This window comes from Saccopteryx bilineata, chromosome 1 (assembly GCF_036850765.1).
Source record: "Saccopteryx bilineata isolate mSacBil1 chromosome 1, mSacBil1_pri_phased_curated, whole genome shotgun sequence".
Classification (NCBI taxonomy): Eukaryota; Metazoa; Chordata; class Mammalia; order Chiroptera; family Emballonuridae; genus Saccopteryx; species Saccopteryx bilineata.
The window spans coordinates 239,180,952-239,207,023 of NC_089490.1; the positions used below are offsets into that span (position 1 = coordinate 239,180,952).

The 26,072-nt window shown below is 42.7% G+C and overlaps 1 protein-coding gene across 6 annotated transcripts in view; it reads left to right on the forward strand.

Annotated features, from left to right (window-relative positions):
• PTPRC (protein tyrosine phosphatase receptor type C) overlaps positions 1-26,072 on the forward strand; it is a 107,000-nt gene that overhangs the window by 39,633 nt on the left and 41,295 nt on the right. Inside the window, exons 3-12 of one of the 6 annotated variants that reach the window (XM_066238631.1) lie at positions 4,958-4,984; positions 8,357-8,533; positions 9,229-9,345; positions 11,842-11,979; positions 12,748-12,819; positions 14,073-14,099; positions 16,676-16,891; positions 18,444-18,569; positions 20,026-20,163; positions 23,569-23,703. In XM_066238631.1, coding sequence (XP_066094728.1) covers positions 4,958-4,984; positions 8,357-8,533; positions 9,229-9,345; positions 11,842-11,979; positions 12,748-12,819; positions 14,073-14,099; positions 16,676-16,891; positions 18,444-18,569; positions 20,026-20,163; positions 23,569-23,703 — 1,173 coding nt within the window. The remainder of the gene's footprint in view (positions 1-4,957; positions 4,985-8,356; positions 8,534-9,228; positions 9,346-11,841; positions 11,980-12,747; positions 12,820-14,072; positions 14,100-16,675; positions 16,892-18,443; positions 18,570-20,025; positions 20,164-23,568; positions 23,704-26,072) is intronic. The other 5 variants (XM_066238639.1, XM_066238648.1, XM_066238660.1 and 2 more) reach the window with 5 other exon arrangements.

The window sequence follows — 26,072 nt, forward strand, 5'->3', positions numbered from 1 at the left end:
CCTGGGAAATGTTTTTCCCAGGAGTATATGCATAAGGAAGCCTCTTCACTGACTGTTCTGAGCCTGTTCCCCTCTATAGCCACCTCGAGAGCTTCAAGAAACACCACCAATCCCATCACACCTCAGATCTACTGAACCAGAATTTATAGGGCTGGGGCCCAGGACTTTCCATCTGATTTAATCTGATTAATTGTTATTTTCAAGTTGTTTGCACAGCCAAGAGGAATATAAACCCAGATTTCATATTAACCTGCATCACACGCCTGTTCATTCTCTCTCTCTCTCTCTCTGTCTTTCTCATACACACTCTCTCTTTTCACTGTATATGTAAATATGTCACCTAACTGATACCAACCAGAACCATAAACTCTGTTCCTAGGACACGGGGTTCCTTGGTCCCCACATTCCATGACAGTGTCTACAGTATCTCTGTGGGGAGAAAATATTGAGTCTGTGGCAAAAAAAAATTGGGGGAGGTATTAGATTTTCCAACTCCTTGTTATTTTGTTGTTGTTCATGGAGGCAGTGGCCTCATCCCTGGAAGCGAGAGTGGCACTTGGTCTCGGGGTTTCCTCTGTGGCTGGGTCGGCTCCGCTGCTCCCAGGGTTCCTTCTGGTCCTGTCTCTCTTGTCCTCTTGGTCTCTGTCTTTCTTGTCCGAGGTTTTGGGCCAGTGTTTCTGGAATGTCTAGTAGTATTTAAGAGTGAAGACCCCAAAAAGGTATGCTGCGATTCTGTGGCGGTTGGTGGGGCTCGTGGACTGTGCCTTTATTACATTGCACAGAATCTGAAAAGCATTTAAGCTCCCTGAGTCCATCGAAGGAACTGCACGTCTATAGCGACTAACATCCCATGTTTCTAAATGGGGTGAAATGTCTGAATGACCTTCTGGTGGTGAGTGGCACCTGCTTTATTCGTGGGATCCCAGCTGTACTAACAATAGAATCAACATTTTCACATAAAAAAGGGTGAGAAAAGTATTATCAGACACACTCTCCTTTCCACCTAACATTTCCTAGGCATGCAGCTACACAGTTGACCAACCTCTTGAAGTCTCAGCATCGCTCCCTGAGAAATAGGAACAGTAACTGCCCACTCCTTGGCTTGCTGGAGTGATGACCTGCACGGTCCTAGGTAAGGAGATTGGCATCGTGTCCGATGCCTAATAATGTTTCAGCCACTGGTGCTATCGTGGTTACAGGGACTGGGAAGCTAATGGAGGCGCTCTGCAATCCAGATAATAAACTGTCATTGTGGACAGCTCACTCCATAAATACTATCACTTGGTGTGACTTGGATTTGCTGTCTCTGTGCTGCGTATCAGGTTTATGGAGTGAGTCAATGCAGAGCCCTTCCCTTCTATTTATGTTGTATTATTGTGCCTTACGAAGTGAGGAAAACCATGCATATGTTTTAGCTGGCCCTTATTTTTTTTCTTCATTTGCTTTTTCCTTATTTTTTTTAAATGGGAGATGTTGAGAATCAACATTGATCTGATCTTGCATGTTCTGTTCCACCCTTCTGACCTTGAACTTGTCTTAGATTTGTCGAGCCAGACAGGTCTAAATACCTTTGGAAAAGACAGCCGGTTTCTTTCTTTCTTGAAGGGTGGGGGAATGGGTAGGAAGGTGGCATGTAAAGCCCAAGTACGTGTTTCAAAATGTCATTTTTGCTCAACCAATTTCCAGTGTTTGCTGAAATCTCCAGTGGGGACTCAGGGGGCGTGCCTTCAAGGTAACTGAATTGTGATCTCTTGAAAACATTTTGAATTGTGTAAAAAGAAACACACTGGGAAACATAAATTCAGTAAGGATACGTGTGTTCAAATAATGCAGCTTTAGAAGATCAAGTGCTCTGTTATCTACGTTCTCATCCCTTTACTGTCCCCGGTCAATTCCACTGGGGACTAGTAACACGGACTATAACAGGCAGAGCCCCCTGCTCAATGGCTGAGATATTTTTGGTGCATTGGTGCCACCTACTGGAAAATGTCTAGATATTCTTTTGTCTAAATGAAAATTCAGACACATTAAAAAAAGGCAAGAAAAGAAAATGTTCTCAGAAGTGTAAAGTCAAATAAAAACAATAAGCATATCACTGTGCTCTATTTTATTAAAATGTTTAGTGTGATTATGGAATGTAAGAGAGAATTCAAGAGCAGGTCATTCTTTCCGCAAAGACAGATGCCTTTTCTTCATTATCACACACCGATTCACATTCCTAATTTGAGATCTGCAATTCATGTGTTTGCTATTCAAAAAGATAACTGAAATATAAATATTATGTAATGTAGCAGCTATGGCTTCTTGGAATGCAATTGTTGTTTCAAGTTACGTTGCTGGGATGCATGAACATTTTCTTAAGAACACTGGCTTCCCTTTGGGAAGGACTGGCACTTGGGAAGCCTTCTCTTAGAGTGCTCGCATCAGTTCTGAGCGCCTAAATACTTTGCCTATGATTTTCATGGTGTGAACTGAAAGTGTTACAGGAACTTGAAATCTGCTGATAAAGGTTTTGCGACTGTGAGAACAAGCAATTTTAAGTTTCAGATGGAGTCTCAACTGTAATGCTGAACACTTGGCATTTTCTTTCAAGAAGATAAAAGACCGTGTGTGTGTGTGTGTGTGTGTGTGTGTGTGTGTGTGATTTACATTGTAAAGAAAGTGAACTGAAATATTAGATAGGCTACAGTGTTTTCATCTAGCCTCATAACCGCTCAGTGGAGGAAGTTAGAATCAGAGTCTGAGATCAACAGCTATGGAATAAAATAAATATTTTGTCTGAGAAGCCCTGCTGGGAAGAGAGCAGGCAGGCAGAAGGGGAAAATGTGATGTATCTTTGCATTGTGTCATTTTCCCTGGTGGCTACATTTTGTTGCATTAAAGATGAAAGGATTTGTTTCAGCCCTTCACCTGCGACTCTTGGACACAGATGAGTAGGGTGATGACCAGACAGAAAGGAGGGTGGGGGGAGGTGGGAGAGGGGAAAGAGAGAGAAATGCTGATGGAAGGAGATTTGCCTTGGGGGGATGAACACACAATTCAATATACAGATGCTGTATGATAGAATTGTAAGTCTGAAACCTATATAATTTTATTAACCAACGTCACTCCAATAAATTCAATTTAATTAAAAAAAAGAGTAAAGGATTTAGAGAACCACGATAAGACCAGAAATATAGACATAGATGGAACTATAGATAAAACTATTGAAAAGGATAAAGGTATATGTAAAGATATAGCTAGATAAAGACGGAGATGTGTAGATGACTTGTTTTTCTGTTCCCAAGCTCCTGAAGCCTCCCCACAGCTAACCCGGAGGTCTGCGGTCCACTGTCCCTGTAGTTTGGTTGCCTTTCCTGTCAAAATAATGTTCGGTCTTCAGTTAAATGGACAGCCCTCTGGATTCTCTATCATCCGTCGGTACCATGCATATGGAGTTGAATCTGAGTATCTCTATCTAGGGTCCAGTTTATTTTAGCATTTGTAGCCCTTTGTGTCATTTACTCTGTAGTTCAATTCTTATTTCAGAGGGCTTTTTTTTCTTTCTTTCTTAGCTTGTGAGCTTTTAATGAACACCAGTCTCTCTGGAGCCTAAAACATTGGCTGAGTGAATCTCCCCATGGAAAAGGCTGATGGAGAGAGAGAACAGGCTACAAGGATGAGGACCGCGGGGTGCCCGGGGGCTGAAGAGAGTGGCCCGCGGGGTCCTCGGCCTCAAGGTCAAGCCTGAGCAAGCTCACATTAGCCTCGGGAACCTAGCCAGACACTTGCTTCTTAGGGTTGCTGTGATGCTTAGGAGAGAATGTACTAGCAAAGGGCATAGTATAGTGTCTGTCACCCGGGAAACAGTAAATATGGGCAATTCATAATAACACACTGTTCTTACAATAGTCTTCAAAAAAAGATAAACCTCTACGAAACTGTCTTTGTGGTGGTAATCAATAATCGTGCTATCCTTTTCAAAACTTGGATTAAAATAACTCTGTGTCAGGTTTCTCCTTTTAAAGAGGCACAGCGTTGGAACCAGTCAGAATGACCTTGACATCTCTGAGGAGTCTATGGTGCCTGTAGGCTAATGAAGAATTGAAGGCATTTCTAGTGTATTCTCCCCTGATCATGCACAAGGCTGATGTGGGAAAGGAAATAGCTTTCTTGTGGTTCCAGCATTCTTTTTCTCATTTCCATAATAAATAAGTGATAGATTTTAATTCCTTTTTTATTTTTATTTTAAATAACATGCTCTGTACCTAGTATGGGTGGTACATCAGAGCCACAGAGCACAGTGGTCTGTGGGATGACTGATGGGGACAGAACAGGTGACATGACCTTCCTCTTTTCTCTGCTGCCAGATCTACCACCCAGTTTCCCCTCTGTGTCTGTGGAGACAATGGTGTTTGTCATTCAGGAAAAATTCTACCTTCTTATCATGGCCGGTTGCCTAAATTACTCTACGGCACTTTTTAAGGTTTTTTGTTTTGTTTTGTTCTAAATCTCACCCTGAACTGAGTTTATTTGGAACAGAGACTTGCTCTATCCTGATCACATTGCATCCTTGCAAGATGACGTTCTACCTAGCATACAGTCGGTGCTCAATAAATAATCATCGCTTGAAAAAGAGGTGATGCGCTTGGGAAAAAACTTTCCATAAGGTTTTGCAGGCTGGAAATTTGTCCCACTAGCTCTCTTTCATTCTGTGATTTTTCTGATTGTACCTGAGAATTCGATACTTTTGGCATAGCTTTGACATACTTGGTCTGTGTTAACCTAACATTAAGAGAAGGCGTATAGTTTCATTGGGGCAAAAGGTACAGAAGATTGCCACTTTGTGATGTTAACTAGCAACGATGATATATGTGTGTGTGTGTGTGTATAATATGTATACATCTAACTTATATTTACCTCTGTATGTATAAAATATGACGCTTTCTAAGAGATGTTTGTTTTCCTTTTTTTGCAGGAAATAACACAAGTACTATCACTCCTGGTAAGAATTAATGTTTGCATTTTACTTGTAAGAATTAGTATTTGCATTTTACTTTTTTTTGTTGTTGCAGAGTTTATATATTTAATATTGATGGAATTTTCTCTTATTAGCTAATAAAATCATTTTGTAAGGACAGACTTTCATGAGTAGAATATTCCCTTGTTCTTAACATTTCTGCTTGTAAAAAAAAGTTTGGTAAGTACCTGAACATATTATTATTTGTATATGTATTATTGTGCATGAAGTATAGCTTTTCTTAAACTTGACAGTAAGTCACATGACATAATTCCAATCTCTTTAAATTTTAACACTATAAATAAATCAACTCAAGTTAGATCACAAAACTTTATAGTTAAAAATAGGTTAAGGAATTATTTGAGAAATTAGAGAAAACTTTAAGCATAATTATCTATAAAACATATATGTCCCTTCAAGAGAAAACTTTGAGACTATTAAGATATTTTGTTATAATTTTTTTCCAAATTCTACTGTCACACCTGAATTTAGTTTTAACAAGGGCCCTAATCTGTGATAAATTAAATTTAAACAGTGTAAGTGCTGAAAATAAATGTACACATACTACATTGCAAAGTAAAAGAGGAACATTATGTTGCGTTTGGTTAAAAATAAATTACATCACTTAAATGTTTACTGTTATTGAAAACGTATTATTGACTCCCTGATTAATCATGTGGTTGGTGGTACAAATTAAAGAAGGTGAGTGTAAAGCCATAGGCTTATTAAATTCTGAGTTAAATTAAAGTTAATTATTAAATTCTGATTTAATCATTAGAATGCACGCTTCTACTGAGGCACATTCAAAATGTTCTGAGAAGTGGATTGTTAAAGAAATTGTTGTGATTAAATAAATATCCATTGCAAACTATGGAAACAAAGGGCTATGCAAAGAGTAACAAAGCACCTCCATATTCTTTCTTTTCTTTTTTTTAAATGTAGTATTAGAATTTTAGAGTTTTGCAATATGGCAGAGAAGTTTTATAACTGTATGAAAGCCACTAATACATACCACATTGTAATCGGCTTGTGCCACTTACGTGCAACTTGGCATCTGTGCCTTTTCCAGGACAGTAAGTTCATTTCAACCGTGTAACGGGTTGTTCCTGCAGGAGGGTGTGGGAATGGGGTGGTGTGGGAGCGAATGTTTAAAATGGTAGATGACTCGTCATCTTGTTGAGAGAGTTCCCACAGTCTCTGCACTGACTCTGTTATCATGAGCTTCCGAATGATGAGATGGGGTCAATGCAAAATCATAACCCAAAATTCAAATGAAAACTGTCTCTCCCTGACACTAGAGGGGTCTCTAAAGTGAGGAGGTCAGGGACCATGCTGACTTGGCAATGGAAGCGTGTCTTCTCACCCCCAATGAAAGTCTTATTTATGGAAGTAGGGAGTTGGCACAGAGCTGAGGACAGGTGCAAGGGCATTAGGGCATCCGGGTTTGCTCCATCCAGCCTGGCCTGGGTTTGCTCGGCAAGGGGTCATCTTCACGAATGCTGCTTGTCCAAATACTACGGCCCTACTGTATTGGGAGTGATTTTCCTTCTAGTCTCTGTCACCCAGATCTGACAGAAGAGGGGAGCCAAGGAACAAAGGGAGAATGTTGCAACATTTTCTTAAAGCGAAAGTGAGCATTGGAACTCTGCCCACAGCAAAGTTAGTGTCACCTAAAACAACAAACTCATCATTGGTCAAGGCTGTAATGAGGAAACTGAATCATGGTTAAGCCGTAGAATTTTAAGGTCCTTTCCTCCCTCCTTTCTAATCTGACCCCTCTCTCCCTTTCTTTCTTCACCTTCCTCTCTTTCTTTCATTCAGATAGAGCTGGTGAGAGAATGTGGAAGTTAGACTTAAGGTTTTACCTTGAAGACAGCCAGTAGTGACATGCCTATTTCTTGAATATTTTGGCATTAATGATGGGCAAATGTTTGTTAGCACATATATTTGTTTGTGCGCTATCAGGTTGTGAAATTTTAGGGACTGAAAACTTTTCTTGGGGAAAATTACACGATATCACTTTGGATTTCTGGAAGCACTAGATAGCTCTGTAGTACTGTACGTGCTCTGGGAGCAATTAGTTCAACGAGTCCAGAGAGGTTTTATCGGGATGTAGTAAAAAGTGGTTTCCCTTTATCTCTGATGGGAATAAATGAGGCGAGGACATCTCTGTGTCGTTTGTTTCCACGGCCTTCCTCCCTGGCTCAGGAATCTCTCTATTTCAGTTCCCCGTTCTTGCCTTCTCTTGATTTCTATTCTTTTTCCTTCTCCCATCCTCTCTCTTGTCCCGTAGCCATGCTGCTTTCCAGCACCCGAACTTGTTGAGCTGAACTGACTAAAATACTCAAAAGATGTAGCTCTGTTTTTGTTCATTAAATTCTGAATGGAATCAGCTTGCCATTCATGGAAGTAAATGCATGTCACACGCAGAACATTTAGAAACCATTTGTCTCTGTAATCCCAATAGCCACAGATCACAATGTCTTTCCAAAAAGAAAAAAAAGAAACAATTTTGGTGCATTTCCCCATTATTTCCTGTATGCAGAGATGCACGTCCTAAGCAAGCACCCGCACACAAAAACAAGGATGTTCTGACACGGGGTGGGCGAAGCTGCCCTGCAGGGGCTCGTACCTCTTTTCGGCTGTGCATGCTCTTCACACCACACAGCCATCTTGTTTCTGAAGACCCAAAACTGCGGGAAATGCTATTTCAGGACCTCAGGGGGCTTCCTTTGTTATCATGCGGCTGAACACATTTTTTGTAGACGTGGGTTGTTGGTAGATCTGAGGGTGAATTTGGTTTTCTAGTCTTCCACCCAGTCTTTGCTTTGTTGAAATTTGATTTATTTAAAAAACAGATAATAATGTATGTAGAGCATTAGCCTTTTCTTCCCCTTCAGAGAACCATCTTCCTCCCAATACTCCTCCTCCGATTCCATCTCTATTCTTTTCTCCCTGGGTCAGTCTTTTGTAGTTTCTTTGAACAGGCTCACCCTTCTGAACCCAACTGCACTGGACAGTTGGTTGCCTGGGAAGAGCTCAGGAAACAGGGGCTCCAGCTCCATTCCCCGGTTTTATCTGTAGCCACTGCTCTGTGGCTGGTCTCTATGTCGCATATATAGAGTCTATACCCTATCTGAGTCTCGATATCGTATCGACACCCCTGTATGCCTCTGCTGGTAAACCTGCTTGTGGGTGTATTCACAGCTATTCACACACTCATTGCATCTGGAGAGAGTGTGTGTGTGCAGACATGCGTGCCTATGCAGTGTATACACAGCAGGATGACTGGGATATGTTTTGGGATGTGGTTCTCATGTTCATTTTCTCCTCCTCTGTCTCTCATGAATATCACAGGACTGAACGCAACGGGGAAGCCCGGCACCCAGCCTCCACCTGCCCACTCACCCGCAAGCACCTCTGAGCCAGGGACTGGCTCCAGGGGAGAGACCACGCCATCTCTTAGTGACGGGGACCCTTCCACAGAAACACCCCAGAGTTTTGGGCATAACGCTAGTAGGCCTGATGCGACAGGTTGGCACAGATGCTACCAAAAGTGGGATGAGGGAGATGCCCCCCCCTCTTTAAATTCTAAACTTATCAGAATAGTGTTTCTTTACATCATGTGTTCAGTTCCTATGCATGTATTTCTATTAAAGTGCATTCAATGTAGACATCTAGGTGTTTATGAAATGTTAGCGGATCAAAGTAACGAATGCACATTGTTAGGGAGAGGGAGGGCGGGAGGGAAACTCCTGTGAGTAAAATCAGGGTGGGAGGTGGAGGGGGCTGTCTCTGGTTTCCTGGTTTCTGGTCACCTAGGTTTTCTGTAGCCCCGGACAAGTCACAACACCCTGTCTCGGGTTTCTGTCAATCTTGACCTTCTGGACTATTACCCCAAAGCAGAGTCTTCCTTAGTTTGATGCTAGATTCTCGATATCATAAAATTATTGGAGATAATTTATTTTAAAAAACCCCACACCTATATTGAGGATTAATAATCCAGCTTGGGTATTCATATCTCTTTCCTCTCCCCTGCTCCATGCGCAGGAATATTGCAATATTTTTTAAAAAATAAATTAATTAAATACAGGCAGATGCACATTTGAGTAGAGTAGGTCATTCCAGAGTTTGGTAAATGATAATAGTAACTGATACCCTCCTAGCATTTAACTTTTCCATCTGCAGTGGGTGCGTACTGATGATCTGATGTCGCTTTCTTACCTTAGGTCTTACAGCCACGCCGAGACCTCTCTCTACCATGCACGCAGCGACAGACTCGCAGACACCCCAGCAGGCTCCCCTTACCACACTCACCCCGGCTCTGGGCGGCAATGAGACAACAGGTTTGCCTGTCCTTTAGACTTGTGTGAACGTGCAGAGGTGTGAAAACTGCCTATGTTTCAGGACAGTCTGAGGGCATCCTACATCTGTTCCAATGGCTGCATCTGCCACGACCTGCTTTTGTTTCATAGTTAGCATGTGAGAATTCAGCGGGCAGGTCCTTGTAGCAGAGGCGCTGTGATAAGGAGGAGAGTGATGAGATTCAGATTAACCCTGCTCAGGAGGAAGCAGCTGTTCTAGGTACTCGTGTGTTTCTTAATATTGGGAGCAGGTGTCTGGACACTGACGACATTCAGCTAGTGCTGATAGGAATACAGAGTAACCTATGTGAACCTTTGCTTACAAACCTCCTTCCAATAAACCAAACAGGCAAGTGTAGGTAACTTTTGTTGTCACTGAGAGACTGGAAACACCATTAGGTTACTTTTTAAAAGAACGCTTTGAGGCATCAGGATGCTTTGAGTTTAACATAGCTAGATTTAAAAAAGGAAAGTGAAACAGTCCCTGTCCCCGTGGTCTTCCCAAAATTGGTATCTGAATCACTTCTTGGCACCCCTCTGGCTTTTATCCTGAAATGCAGGCACTATTGTCAGGTTACAAACCCTCACAGCCCCAGAGAGCAATGAGCGACCCCAGCGCCCAGTAGTTTGACGGTATAAATGAGCTTGGTACTCAGGTGACCTGGCGCTAAGTCGGAATCGCACATGGAAAAGTCAAACATAGCACATAGAATCACTGCCATTTCAAAGTAGTAAACCATTCCCTTGGCATAAAAAAATAAAATAAAAAATCATTCCAGGCAACCTAAAAACTTTAAACAGCTGGGAAAAGAGCTGTTCTCACCTCTCTGCCTCAATCCTGCTGCCATGGGAACCACAGTTAAAATGATTCAGAGCTTTCAGCCAAGCCACAGATTCAGACGCTTGTGGCTGGAAGGAGCCGGAAAATAAGCAGAGAGGACTGGCCCGCTGGGGCCGATTGTCACAGACTCGTCGGCTCTGCCCCTGATTAAGGGATTCTCACAGTGGCTAATCCCATGCATTAAAAACCTATTAGAATGAATTAACCTAATTAAATTGTAAATGCCACTCCTCAGCCTCCATGCAGATTCCTTACACAAGGGACACTCATTTTCAAACGAAGCAGGGAAGGAAGGAGGGAGGGGGAGAGTGGACAGGGTCTCTCTTGAAAAGAGAAAAGCAGAAAAGGCTGGAAACAAACCCACAGAGGGTCAATGCCCTGTCTAAATTCTTTTCTGAAAGGCTATGAAACCTTCCTCCTCTCCTTGCTCTCTTGGTGTCCTAGAGTGAGGACCTGGTGTTGACATTATCCATTCTTCAATTGTTTGGTTAAATGTGGGGCTACAGCAACTTTAGAAGACCACGCTGAGACCCCAGACTCAGAATTCTGCAGGGTGCATTTTCTGTCCTAATGGGAGGCCCGTATGAACTCGAGGAAGCGACGGGAAGAAGCCCGAGCGCTGGCACCACAGCCAGTTTCAGAGTGTGCCCATGGGCGTGTCCCTGTGTGAGAACACAGCTGCACATAGCAGTGAGCTGATGACCGTGACATCACGTGACGGGGACCGTGACAGAGAGATACCCAAGCAAGCTCAAACAGGGGCTGGCTTGCCATCCTTTTGCTTTGGCTATGACATCCACCCCATGGGTCTCCATTGGCTGCCTGCGATGAACTTCTGGGGCTGATGCCTGGGGGACCACGTGACAGGCACTGGGTGCTTCGAAGCTTGACAATACAAAGCCCTACTGAACACCCCGTGTGCGGCCTCTTCGGCTGCTGCGCTTTGTTCTGTACGGATGAGCTCACCTGTGATGAGGAAATGAGGGTGATGATGGCCATCGGACGGGGACACCTTTTGGTTCGAAGCCAGTTAGCTATTTCCTGGTTGTTGGGGGGGGGGGCGCTGACAGAATGAAAGTAGAATTTTAACTGTCAGCTGGAAAGGGAAACGCCCCAAGCTCAGCAGCTGCATGGGCAGGAGCCCTCTCAGCTCTATTTTAAGAAAACTAGAACAGAGCACCTGCACCAGCAACCCCTCCCCAGAGAGGTGCCCCCCCATGCGGGGCTCCCAGCATGTGGCGTGGAACATTTCCCCCCTGTGACAACACAGCTCTTGACTCTCAAAACACCACTCTCACTTTTGGGGTTTCAGCACCAGCAAGCCAGCCTCCCATGTCCTCGCTTTGGTGCATTTTTGATGTGGCAGGCTGGCCACACTGCCTCCCAAAGACATTTACAACTTGGGCTCAGATGGAGCAAAGCATCCTAGACCCTGAGCCGCCATCCCTTAACATGCATCTCTCCCATGGCCTGGATGTTTCCCGTAGTTTTGCAAAATGCACGCGTTGCAGTGTCACTGATTTGGCTGATTGACTGTTGCTTGGCTTAGCCTCAGTAACTTTCATTATGTTGGCTGTCTGGACACTGCCCTGGTGTGGCAGGGCCAAGGGACAGTACGATGGTCTTTCTAATTGCAGGTGCTCCCGCAGAGACAGAGCCATCCAGAGCCCTTCCTGCAGCCAGCGCTGTCCCGTCAGCAGCCGCCCCCAGCCCTACACACAGCAGCCCGGCTGCCTCACCCGCACGCACCTCCTACAACACCACCGGCGCCTCAGGTTGGCCCACAGCAGTCTGGAGTCTGGGTCACTTATACACGATGGCAAGGACCCTAGGACACAGCTCTGTTTTCTCACTCTAAATACTGTTGGCAGGCTTCTCACCTTACACTCGTTTGCATAGGCATACCACATTAGGCAAAGGACACTTGCCAGGGAGAATTTTTTCCAGGCATATTTTATTCTCCTCTTTGGCATAAAATTTCATGGCATGGAACAAAGAGAAGAGCCTTCCATATCGTGTAGCCCAGGGACCCAATCCGGCCTCTCACCTTCGTCACTGATGCCAGCATGAGTGGCTGGTACTTTCTGTGTTTCAGTTTTCCCTTCTGTCCAATGGGTATAATAACAGTCGTTTTTATAGGATGGCAGTAAGGAGGGGAAAATGTAAAAAGCCTGGGATGAAATGGAAAGTATGAGGGTGATTGGCATGTCTTGCTAGCAATGAAAACAAGGAAAGTTATAATGAAGGGGGAGGGAGTTGGTTGAAGATCGCATGTCAAGAGGGAATCCCACCAAGACACGGATGCTGGCTTTGCTGTCAACCAACACAATGTTTAGTTCCAACAATGGGGACTATGGGTTATCGGAAAGGGTTAAGCATAGGTAAGGCTGCGATTCATGATCTCCTTCTGAAAACAAACGACTATCAGTTCACAGGGGGACCCCTCTAGTTCGGCTAGGAGCTTCTCTTTGCTCAAGCGTCCCCCACTTCTTCCTCCAATGTGGCCTCTCGCATTAACTTTTGTTCTGTCCATTTCCTTGCAGATACGAGCATGTCCACTGCACCAACCAATCAGACCAATCCAACAATCAGCACATCTGTTTCCACAGACATAGGTGACAACCACACCCCCAGTCATGCAACCAAAGCACCAACACGTGCCTGGGACGTAATCCCAGGAGGAGGGTCTTTACTTTTGAGAAGTTCAATTGATGGTTCCTAGCCCTGAGGGTGGGAATGACAACCTTGTGACAACTGATGAAACCAGGAAATACTGTATAGAATGTATATGACGTTAATACCCGATCATGCCCCATAATACCATCCCAGAGGAGTTGTGTCCTTTATGAAATCCTGTGCAGAAATGATCCCAAATTGAATCTCTCAGTGTGGGGTTAGGGATTGGTGTAAAAATTAAAAAAGAGCAATTCTATCAATGGACTGTGCATTCCAGGGGGTGAGTAACAGAGGTGTGAGCTCTGGCTACACAGTATGGGCCATGGGCAGAGACCCTCCAGGGTATAACATGCCCAGCCATTGGGGTGCCTGCCAGTCAGTGGTCTCCAGGACCAAGCCTGTGAGGCCACCGACCTCCCACAAATTCTTCAGCCTGAAGGCCAGAGTAGCAGAGACCTCTCAGTTCTTGTGAAGCGTGCAGCCGCCCAGTTTTGCCGAATCCTACGCTCATCCAAGATAGGTCTCAATTTGTTGAGAGAGCGATTGATTGCGAAGAGCGTACAAAAACCCGACTAGAAGATGAAGAGGCCCTTGCCTATTTTCTGATGTCCCCCCCCCCAACAAACCTGTCAACTGAACTCTCTGCAGGGGTCCCCAAACTTTTTACACAGGGGGCCAGTTCACTGTCCCTCAGACCGTTGGAGGGCTGCCACATACAGTGCTCCTCTCACTGACCACCAATGAAAGAGGTGCCCCTTCTGGAAGTGCGGTGGAGGCCAGATAAATGGCCTCAGGGGGCCGCATGCAACCCCCGGGCCGGGCCATAGTTTGGGGATGCCTGCTCTAGAGGTTCTAATAATGTAAATGTATTTTGAGATAAATCTAGGGACGGAGACCTTGAAGATTTTTTGGCTGCCTGTCGCCACAGCATAATCAGATGTATGCCCCAAAAGTTCTTATTACTCTTGTTATCATGATTGTGTTGATTGGGTGAACTCACAAAAATGTTTTATAGAACTAGTTCACTCTCTTAGAACATCTGAAGTGTGCTGAGCTCAAACTTTGTCCTAAAGGCACTGCAGACCCTGTGTGATCTGTTAAACCTAATTTGGTAGATTCTACATACCGCCCCCGCCTCCAAATGACTATAGTAGAGATATTGTCTAACATGATTTTTTCCCCTCTATTACAGCTGCTACTGAACCTAAGCCAACATGTGGTAAGTGTGCCTACCGAGAGTTAGCCTATGTCATTTTAGAAGAGCATTTTAGTGATTTCTATCTTTGTGCTTGCCTTCCAAGACCACCCTCCACCCACCCCCCAGCCGGCTCAGTTCACTGACTTTAATTTCTCAACAATGATCATCTCCAGCTCTCAAGAGCCAGTCTTTTTTCGGGGGCAGGAGGCTTCGATGTCATCGTAGTCAGACCCCGTTTTGAGTACCGGGATTCACAATCACGAGCTAAACAATTCAGGGGAAGCCACATAGCTTCGGTTTGGGTATTTGTAAAATGAAGAGACAGTGAGTTTAGGGTGGAATTGAGTGTTCTGATAAATACAGAATGTGAATAATCCCGAAAGGCTTTATCATGGAGAAAAAAACACATCTCTGTGTCTCTGAGTCTCTGTCTCTGTGGTGTGCCTTAAAGCAGATTCCTTAGAGTACTTTGTATCCATCTTTTTTCCCCTCCTATGTTTCCTCTGTTCCCAGTGGTAACAAAGTCCTTCTTCATGGCCAGGGCTTAACCCTCTGCTTCCCAAATCTCCCGGCTTTAGTCTCCACCTTCTGTGGCTCTCTGTACATTCGTGGGTTTGCTTCATGAGCACACTCTCTGATGCATGGGGTCCTCTGCAACCTTTGCCTCCTTCCATCACTTCCTTAAGGAATTTGGAAGAAAACCCTTACAGGTGTTAAAGCAAAGCATGTGTCTTCCTGCTTCTGCTTTATCTTCCCCTCCTCGGCGTGGAGGTCTCATCTCTGTCTCCACCTCCTGGTCCTATTCTAAATGCAAACTGGTCCTTCATGGCTGGCAGCTTTGTATCCCCACAGAGGCATGAGATCATAGGGTCCTACACAATTTTTCTTTCCCATCTGACTTATTTCACTTGGCATGATATCCTCAAGGTCTGTTGGTGTTGCCACAAATGGCAGTATTATTTTACCTCTTCTGATGGCTGAGGTGAATTCCATTGTGTCTATGTACCACATCTTCTTTATCCAATCCTCTATCCAAGGGCACCTCAGTTGTTTCCCTGTTTTGGCCAACATGAATAATGTGCACATGAACATCGGGGTGCATGTATCCTTGCAAATAAATGTTTTCAAATTTTTTGCAGGTAAAGACCCAGAAGAGGAATTGCTAGGTCTTATGGCAACTCTAGTCTTAATTTTTCAAGGAGCCTCCGTAGTATTATCCCTAATGATGGTACCAATTTACATTCCCACCAGCAGTGAATGAGGATATCATAGAATTGTACATTTGAAACTATAAAATTTTATTAACTGATATCACCCCAACAAATTTAATATAGATAAATAGATAGATAATAGATAAATAGGCAAACAAAATATAAACTGAGTCATCTTCTCTGGAAAGCCCCTCTATCCCTCCCACCTGAATAGATTTCTCTCTTTAATTATTCCAGTGTACTTTGTGTAAAACCTTATTTTAGGTCTTTCCACATATTGTGTGATCACGTCTGTGTCTGTCTGCATGTTAGACAACAGCTTGTTACAACCTGATCATTCGTATTCCTTGTGGTTGGGACAATGTCTTAAATATAATAAGGTCTGAATTCTTTTTTTGTTGCATTATTAAATGAGTGAATAAATTAATACCGTATTTCCCCATATAAGAGACTCAACCTTTTTTGAAAAATTTGGGGTCTAAAAATTGGGTGCATCTTATACAGTGGTTGAGCCATTTCAAAAGCCATAAATGGAACTGAGGACGAGGCAGTATATGAAGCCAGTGATTCACCATGTGACACAGATAAGGACAAGCTAATGGATGGGAGTTTTGACAGTGATAAGGCGTTGTATAAATTTCATGATGAATAAGACTTGAGTTCAATAACTTTATGTAACACATTTTTTATTCACATTTCGGGCCCCAAAATTAAAGTATGTCTTACACATGGGGAAATATGTTATTTGTTGAAAGGATATGGTTTCCAGCCCACAGAATTTAAGTAAAGGCGAGAATGGGAGGGGACCCTAACAAAGTTGTTCAAGAGGGCTTATTCTCAATACTTTTATGTGAAGTCAGGGAAGGACGAGGCCCCAGGGAGGAGGGAGATCTCTAAATAATTACCACTTCCACATAGTTGGAGAAAGAGAAAATTGAGAACGGTGTTTTAGAATGCGAAGTGAAAAGCGGGAGGAAGCTTGTCCGACATGGCCTCCATTTGGTCACCAATTCAAGAAGACATTCTTGAGTTGCCCCCACCGGAGACAGTTCAGGCCCAGGCGATGGCCTGGCTATGTGGCGGTGATCACAATGCTCTGGCCTCAGCTCTCGTGGTGGTTCGTGCGGTCCAGAAAGGAGGACAGGTGTTAATCCTGTGACATCCAAATATGAACTGAGGAGCCGGGGCTCCTGGGTAAAGCAGTCACGGGAAGGTGTGAGAGACCCCCCACGGAGGCGCCAGGCATGTACCTTTGGTGCCCATGTTCCTGGGGGTCTCTGGGAAGCGGGTTGAGGTTTTGAAACTGTATACTAAGGGGTTTGCATTTGACGTAGGTCTGGCTGTTCTGGAAAATAAAATAACCCTCCCTATTTTACTTTCTTTCAGAAGAGAAATTTAAAAACATCACTGTGACTTACCATTATGACAATGGAACTGCATCATTTACTGCAAAACTAAATGTTGATGATGAAGTGACATGTGACAAGGGATGTGTCAACAAAATGCTCTCTGGCCTAAAAGAATGTCAAACTGTCAATGTTGAGGTATCTCATGCCTCCTGTAGACCTCCATTTAAACCCTTAACATTGTTTGTACCACCAGGTAAATATAAATTGATACTAGCTGTCTATTAACAAAAACAGTATTTTTCATGCGTGGTGGCTTCCAGGGCCCACGGGAGTCATCCAGCGACCGCACAGGACCGGGTGACCAATCTCCCTGCTCGGCTAACCCCATGAAGATCATACATGCCTATCAGCCATCCGCGTCCATCCCTCGCCCCCTCCTGGCCCTTCTGGGACAGAGGGGTTCATGTAGATCTGCTCTAACCAACCCCACTGAGTGATTATCTGCAGGAGTTCTTTTCCTTCCTGGACTTCACTCCAGTCATTAGACACAGATGTGCGCTTCATATCCCTTTGAACACAGGAGAGTCTGGGATCCGGGCTGGGAAATCACCAAGTCAAGGGTTTGATGTTCTTGGAAACAACTCCTTTCACACGGAATAGGAGAGTTACTAGTCAGGGCAGGGCCATCAAGTGGGTTCTGCTGGCTCAGCCGCTGCCGAGAGAAGGGACTGAGGTCTCACGCCGGCAGCCCTCAAGCAGGGTCTTGAGAAGTTTGGAGAAAGCGTTCAGAGACTGTGTAAACTGGTGGGATCTCTCACGTCACTGAGTAACTTAAGGTGATCGATCAGTTGATGAACACTTAAGTAGGTTAAGTCGGATGTTTTTCTGTGAAAAAAGTTATTTAGGTTATTCATTTTCTCTAGCTATTACTGAAATAGATTATTAATCCGGCCCTGGCCAGTTGGCTCAGCGGTGGAGCATCGGCCTGGCGTGCGGGGGACCCAGGTTCGATTCCCAGCCGGGGCACATGGGAGAGGCGCCCATTTGCTTCTCCACCCCACCCCCCCTTCCTCTCTGTGTCTCTCTTCCCCTCCCGCAGCCGAGGCTCCACTGGAGCAAGGATGGCCCGGGCGCTGGGGATGGCTCCTTGGCCTCTGCCCCAGGCGCTGGAGTGGCTCTGGTCGCGGCGGAGCGACGCCCCGGAGGGGCAGAGCATCGCCCCCTGGTGGGCAGAGCGTTGCCCCTGGTGGGCGTGCCGGGTGGATCCCGGTCGGGCGCATGCGGGAGTCTGACTGTCTCTCCCTGTTTCCAGCTTCAGAAAAATACAAAAAATAAAAATAAAAATAAAAAAATAATAAAAAGAAATAGATTATTAATCCAAAACAGAAAAGAATTTTTTTTTTTTAAAAAAAAGGCACTCGCCAAGAGGAAGACACCCCCCCAGCCCCGTACTCTGTGTAACAGTTGTTCAGTGATGAAATAAATCAACAGGTCAATGAAAAAACTGAAGACAGAAATAAAACAGAATGGATCTAGTGTTTTAAAATGTGTTTAAAAATGTAGTTTTATCTAGATGTTCGCTTGGGCTCTGTTTTTTAAAGGAGCATAAATTCTAAATAAAATGCCACCAAAATGTGTGATGTCAGAAAAAGAATAAACAACAGAACCCTGAATTTAGGCTTTTTCAAAAGTAATCTTCATGCTTGCAGAGTTTCTATTATAAGTATAGTTTCAGTGACCCTACCTGGGCATTGGACACTCATTATGGAATATTAATTACCTATTTCTCTATCTTCTTTTGACAGGTCCTGCCAATTTTCATTTACAGGATTGTGTGAAGGATGAGGAAGCAAACACTTCTATTTGTTTAAGTTGGGAGGGAAATACACCACTCTCTTGTGCTCGAACAATTGAGTACTGTCATCAGTGTGGTAAGAATAGAGCCTTGATCAGAGAATTCTTTTTGTAGTGAGAGGTTGTTCCCTTCCTTCTTTCTCTCTCTCTTCCTCTTTTTCCTTCTTCTTCCTCCTGTTCCTCCTCCTCCTTTCTCTCATATGTTTGGAGTCAAATCATTGTCTGCTCGATACCACTAAAATTTACAACATAGACAAATACTCCCCTGAAAAATTACTTTTAAAATAGTAAAAGCCTACTGTGCATTCCCAAGCACTTCCTTGGCTACTAGTAAATACAGGGCATTGTTAAAGAGATGAGCAGAGACGAGTGTTACCCATAAAACCATGGTGCACATACTCTGAGAAGAAAAGGAACAATAAACGTAAAATCATATGCATCAGAAGCTCACCTGGTCAGCCCTCCACCAGCAGAATTCACAAACAATGTGAAGAGCACCCAGAGGAAAGAAATATGTGGGGAAAGAACAACCTGTGCTCCTAAGAACATGAGTTTGGGTTCATGTGAGTGGGAGGGCACTAATTGAGGTAACATTTCTTTTTAGTGATTAATGATGGAGTAACTTTTATTATTATTATTATTATTATTATTATTCCGTTTTATTCATCTGAATTGATTGAGTAGGAATCTCGCTCCCTTTGCATAAAGCCATCCACAGTCTCATATTTGGGAAGACAGACAGACAGACACAAATCCACAAAGGATGAGCCCGCCAATGGTTGTCATCGCCCTGTTTCAGGGGAGACCCCTGACCATGATACAAGTGGTTCGAGGGAAGCAAGCCCAGACTTGCTAAGAGGGACTGATGATGACACAATGATCTACTAAACAGTCTGTTAGGTGATGTCTGACTCAGGTGTCGTCTCCATTCTGAACAGAGAATGGTGAGCTAATCTCATCACTTAAATTAGAGACACTCTTATGAGCTACTTACTGCCTAATAATTTCTTTGAAATTGAGTGTGACAGCCTGACCAGGCGATGGCGCAGAGGATAGAGCATCAGACTGGGATGAGGAGGACCCAGGTTCGAAACCCTGAGGTTGCCAGCTTGAGCGTGGGCTCATCTGGTTTGAGCAAGGCTCACCAGCTTGAGCCCAAGGTTGCTGGCTTGAGCAAGGGGTTACTCGGTCTGCTGTAGTGCCTCGGTCAAGGCACATATGAGAAAGCAATCAGTGAACAACTGAAGTGCTGCAACAAAGAATTGATGCTTCTCATTTCTCTCCCTTCCTGTCTGTCTATCCCTATCTATCACTCTCTCTGACTCTCTCTCTGTCTCTGCCAAAAAAAAAAAAAAAAAAAATTGAGTGTGACAAATGGATGGGTATAGTAGTTTTAAAGGATCTTTTATGTGTTATTTTGACTATTTGCATAGGTTTTTCAATCTGATAGGTACTGATTATAAATATGAAATCCAAAAAGAAAGTTAAATGTGATATATTGTATTACTATAGTCATGTGCTTATTTCTTTCAGGTAGCAATAATTCAACTGATAAGCAATTTAAACTAAAAGACCGTACACCCAAAACTACTTATAACTGTACTTCAAAAGTATTCTATGATGACTATGAAGTTACTAATGAAACTAGACATTTTGAAACAGATTTTGGAAGTGAGTATGGTTCTTATATTTATATGTAATTTTTATTTTCTCCTTTTACATGTCCTTTTATATTCTTATGGTTCTTTGAGCATCACAGGAATTGAGGTCATAGATTTGGAGAAAGGGTTTCAGAAAATGTACTTGTAGCTTATATTAACATTTTAAAGTAGAATTTAGAAATAAATGACCAAGGAGCCAAACCTCAGTCAAGTTGTTATTTGTCTATTTGTTGTGTTGTGTTGTATTCTGCAAACTGTTGGCTGTTGTGAGCTTGTGATGGAAACAAATGGTGAAGCTAGTGAAACACTTGTTCACTCATGGCCCACTTCCTTCCCCCTTTCCCGAAGCATCCCCCCTTTTTGGGGTGCACCCTCCCCTGCCCCTCTCAGATCCTGCCTCTGATGGACATAAAGTGGGCAATGCGCTAATAAAACACAGTGGCAAATCCAAGAATTGATGGCAAAGTAATAATCATGATGACTACAATGCCAGCAGTATTAGTAACAACAAGAGTGTAATAACTAATACCAGTTGGGAAATTCCAGAAAATGATAGCTTTTGAGAGACGGATGGGAGAACGAAATAAAAAGTGATAAAATTCCACTCTGAGTGGAAGTAGAGAGATTTCAATTAAATTTAGAATCTGCTAAAAAATGTATGTCTATCTGTATATGACAATTTATGATTAACTGCTAAAAAAAAAAGACAGAAATAGATAGCATTGCCAGTGAGCAGTAGAAGAAAGTTATAGAATGGAAAAAATTCTACATGTTACAGGAGAAAAAGATGTTGGAAAACAGGAGGAAGTGAAAGAAACAGAGAAAGAAAGGGGACGAGGCCAAGAAGGTAGGAGAGAGAATATTAACTAGAAAACAGTAGAAAAGATAGCAGGAACAGGTCATATTATGTAAAAAATCACTATAAATATAAATATAAATGTGTTAAATTTATCTTTTGAAATAGGTGCTCAGATTTGAGTCAAGTAAGGGCGTATTTGGGGGAAATTTTGTAGCCTTGTAGAAGATCAAGTCATAGTTTACAGAGAATTTTATCACTTTGCTAGAACAGTTAAAAAATATACTTATGCTTTGATAGATTTGCCTATTCTGGACACTTAGTATAAACAGAATCATAGAATATGTTGTCTTTTGTGACTGCCTGTTTTCACTTGGCATAATGTTTCCCAGGTGCATCCACGTTGTGACATGTATCAATAATTCAGTTTTATATTAATTGCCTAATAATATGCTATTGTGTAGATGTACATTATTTTGTTTGTCCCTTCATTGGTTTGACATGTAAATTGTTTCCACTTTTTGGCTATTATAAGGAACGCTGCTGTGACATTTGTGTGTTAATTTTTCGGGTAGACATACTTTTGTTTCTCTTCTGTTTATACCTAGGATTGGAATTTTGGGGTCATATGGCAACTTTACGTTTTGCATTTAGAAGACCTGCCCATCTGTTTTCCAAAGTGGGTATCCCTTCACATTCCCACCCACAGTGTATGGGGGTTCCAATTTCTCCACCAAAAGTCATTCTTCTGTCTTTCTTATTTCAAGCATCCCAGTAGGGTGTGAAATGGTATCTCATTGTAATTTGGATTCGTGACTAATGATTTTGAACATAGCTACATTTATAGACCATTTGTATATCTTTTATCAACTCAAATCTTTTGCCCATTTTTAATTTTTTTATTGAGTTGTAAGAGTTCTTATAGACGATCAAGTAAACTATGTCCCCACAATAACTAGAAAAAATGACTATTTTTGTCTTTTAAGTACTAAAATTATTATAATCTTTATAAATCAATGTAACAAAATAGGAATCCCAGAATAAAATTTTTCATTTTTTATAAAAGTGCAAAGGTAATTAATTCAGTGAAGGGGAAAGCATAGTTTTTCAACCAATGATTCAGGCACCCCTATTAAAAAAAAATGAACCTCAACCCTGACCTCTCAGCAAACACAAAAATTAACTCAAAATGGATTGCAGACCTAAACACTAACGCTATGACTATGAGATGTCTGCATGAAGACATTAGAGAAAAATCTTTGCTACTTTAGTGTAGTGAAAAATTTCTCAGACAAGGCATAGAAAGTCAGAATTTTAAAAATAGCTATTAATTGGACTTTATCAAAATCAAACATTCTTGCTTTTCAAATAAAGCCATTAAGGGAATTAAAAAAATCAAGCTATACACACTGTGAAAATATATCCACAATTAAGTTTTTCAACAAAGGAAGTGTTTTCAAAATACAGAGACCTCTTTCAACTACAAAATGAGACATCAAGTAACTCAATTAAAAATGGGCAAACATTTTGAACATATGCTTCACCAAATAAAAAGAAAAAGATATCTATGAATGGCCAATTAGCATGTAAAAAGAAGCTCGATGTCATTAGCATCTGGGAGATGCCAATTAAAACAACAATGATGATAACATCACACACTCACTAGCATAGCTAATGTTGAAAAGACTGGCAACACTCTTGGTGGGAATGTCAAGCTGTGACCCAGAAAAGTCACTCTAGGTATTGACCAACAAGGGAAGAACATGCCCACATGAAGGGTTCTACACAAATATTCATAGCAGATTCATTCATAATAGCCAAAAGCCTGGAAACGACGCCAGTGTCCATCGACACTGAATGACTAGAGACGACGCGGTATATCCTTACGTTGGAACACCACTCCCAAGTAAAGGGAACTAACCAGTGACACGATCTGATCCAATCACTGGCACATCACATCAATTGTTAGGTGCTGGGCACAAGAGGTACTTACCCCTTGATTTCATCTGTAGGAAATGCACGAGAAGACAAATTGAATCTGTAGCAACAGGTGACTGGGACGACAGAAATGTTCTATGTTTTGATTGTGATAGTGGTGCTATATAGGTGCGTGCGTGTGTGTGTGTGTGTGTGTGTGTCAAAATGCATCACACAGCACCTCAAAGGAGTATGTTTTAAGGTACTCTACATCTTGTAAACTTAATAGAAGCATGTATTGTATTCTTCATCTTGGTGGCAAGTTCCTAGAAACAAGGAGAGGTGATACTTAAGTGAATGACTGGGAAATTTATCGGCCCTACCAACAGCAGATTATCAATACAGGGCCATTGAGAAATCCCGAGACAGGTGGGCAGTAATAAACAGGAAAGGAAGAAGGGGCTCTCAGATATTTTCAAGTCAGTGGAATGTTTGTATGTCACAGAGACACTCTGGAATGACATTCATGCTGTTAAACGATCAGTAAAGCAAATTGAATGTGACCAGATGTCTTTTTAAAATCTTTTCATTATTAATTCAGGATTGATTAAAATATGGCTATTGACAATGCATGCTTATGATACAAAGAATGTTTTCCCCCATGTCTTCATTTTTTATATGTTATTATTTTTCTTTTAACAGCTCCAGGAAATGTTCGGGACCTTACCTGTCAGAATAAAAGTGCAGAAGAAGGAAAGGCTACCTGGACACCCCCTCAGAACCCTCAGAATGATCCTCTTAACTTTACTCTTTGTTATCTATCTAGTCCTCTACCAGGTAATTTGTGTAGAATTTAATTCCATATCAGGAAGGAGAAATCAGGAATTGGAAAGCACTAGAAATGGGGCTTGAGGTAGTCAGCTATGGCGCTCTAAACTGTGACAGCAATGACATCTGTACACCAGGTTCTAGAACTGCCTCTGCTCCCTGTGGCATCTCCAGACTTGGAAATGACTGACTATCCCAATATCTGCTTGCTTTTCTTGATCTGTCTTGGTTCCGATCATTACAGTCCAAAGGCTGGAGAAGGAATATCTCTGGAAGACAATACTATCTTCCAAATTTGATGGAAGTGAGTTGCAGTGGTTTGAACTTATTATTCGGGCTCACAAACACCCTCCAAAACTTGATACACCCCAAGGTAAAATGAATGGAAATGAACATATGCCCATTTAGTCACGGGGGCCACTTGGATGGCAGGTGGGATCTTGGAACACAGTTCTAGTTAGAATTAGACTCCTGCACAAACACAAGTACTTTCAAACAGGTGCTGTGACTAGTTCAATCATGAGTTCAAAACCTCGAGATGAGAGGCCATTGAAATAAAAACATCTTCCAGGCAATTGAAAGGATCTCAAATGCTTGTAGAAAACATTGAGCCTCAACGAACCATGTCAGAGCAGGCAGGACCTGAGATAGCTCACTTGCCAACCCTCTTCCAGAAGGTAGGATGGAGCTAAGCATATCACAGAATTCCAGCTTTGCTGGGTGGCTGTGGAGCAAACCTACATTCCAGCAATCAAAAAGTAGGAAACCATAGGCCTTCAGCCTCTTGTTTTATTTTTCGATAATATATGTATGGCCTTTGCTGGTTGTTTAAATCTTAACAGTGGAACTCCTGAAGCACAGGCTAAATACACATGTAGTTTTCCAGTGAGCAGAACAGGACTCACATGCCGCAGGGAGGACACATAGGCCATGTACCTAAGGTCAAGGCCGTAGCAAAAGTTAGGTCTATGAGGAGGAGACATGGAAGTTTCAGGAAGATCAACAACAAGGTGGTTAGGTAGTCTTGGCCTCACTGGACACTTCTTGAATGAATTCTGCTGGGTGTCTGTGTGAATACATTGTCAAGGGTTCTCTTCTCTCCTCCGGGGCATCTGCTCACTCCCCTCTCTGCGTTCCTCACTCCTGTCCTCTCTCCACTCCAGAGTAATTTGTATGCCAGAGCATATGGTGGAAATTTATGGAGCAATGGTTATGGTCCCTTTGTACTCTAGACAGTTTAAAATACCCAAATTTCCATATTTAGGCTAAGAAGGATGTCATGAGTTGGTTTTGAGCATTCTGATGAATTGATTATGGGTGTTTTCTTTTTTATAACTAGGACTAGTTTGTTTGTTTTTGCTATTAGTACGGTTCCCGGTTCCTTTCCTAGTTAGTGCTGCCCAATAGTATGACTGCAAACGTTAACACTTGAAAAGGCTGGGGGGGAGGGGGAGTGCAGGACCGTATCAGGCTAGAGGTTCAAAGCAGAGGGGAGATGTGATTGATAGGTCGTTTTTCTCTCTTGGGTGTTTTCATAATGTTTGAAGATCTTGTTAAATGTTTTGGTAACAACTCAGAGAGCAGAGGGGGCATAAATTCTTTCCTAGTTCACCTGATGCCGCTGAGGACGTCAGGACTCAAGATACATATTCAAGAGCCTGACACAGTGTGAACTGTGCTGTTTTTGCTACCATGGTGTTCACGCTTTCATGGGATGCCGTGGACAAAGGCAGTGTTGTGTATTCAGTGACAACAAAGCACCCTCAGTCACAGAGGGGTTTCCTTGCCTTCGAAAGACGACTTTTGAGAAGTCGTCGAAACCAGTGTTCATCCTTCAAGCTCACAAGGATGTTGCCGAGAATGCTTTTGTGCAATATCTTTTTTACTCTTATGAAAGAAAAGCTATCTGTTTTATTTTTAATTTTTGTTGGTGTTTTTTTAGCAGCACACAGTCCTTTAGGATCAACCGGTTACGCTGTTTGGCATAGTGTGCAAGAATACTCTTTCGAGCAGTTCAAATGGGGAAGCAGTTAGTGGATTTCCTGAAATGTTTTCTGAGAAAGAGAGGTGACAAATGGGGAAGCCATTGTCTCTCTAGACATTTCCAGTTGGATATGTATGATGCAAGGGCTAGGCATGTCCCTGTTGCCCAAAGGAAAAACAAATTTCAAGCCCTAAGTCAAATCAGTCCTTAACTTTTGCCTTGCAACTGTGGTTCTCACATAACAGTCCTAAGAAAGTGTTCCAACACACAAGGAGGCAGGGATGTGCAGAGAAGATATTTTGGCCTTCTACCAAACCTTGAAACCCTCAGCTATTGGAAGGGAACATTTAGAACTACATTTGTAAGCACTGAAAATTTTGACCCCCCTCAAACA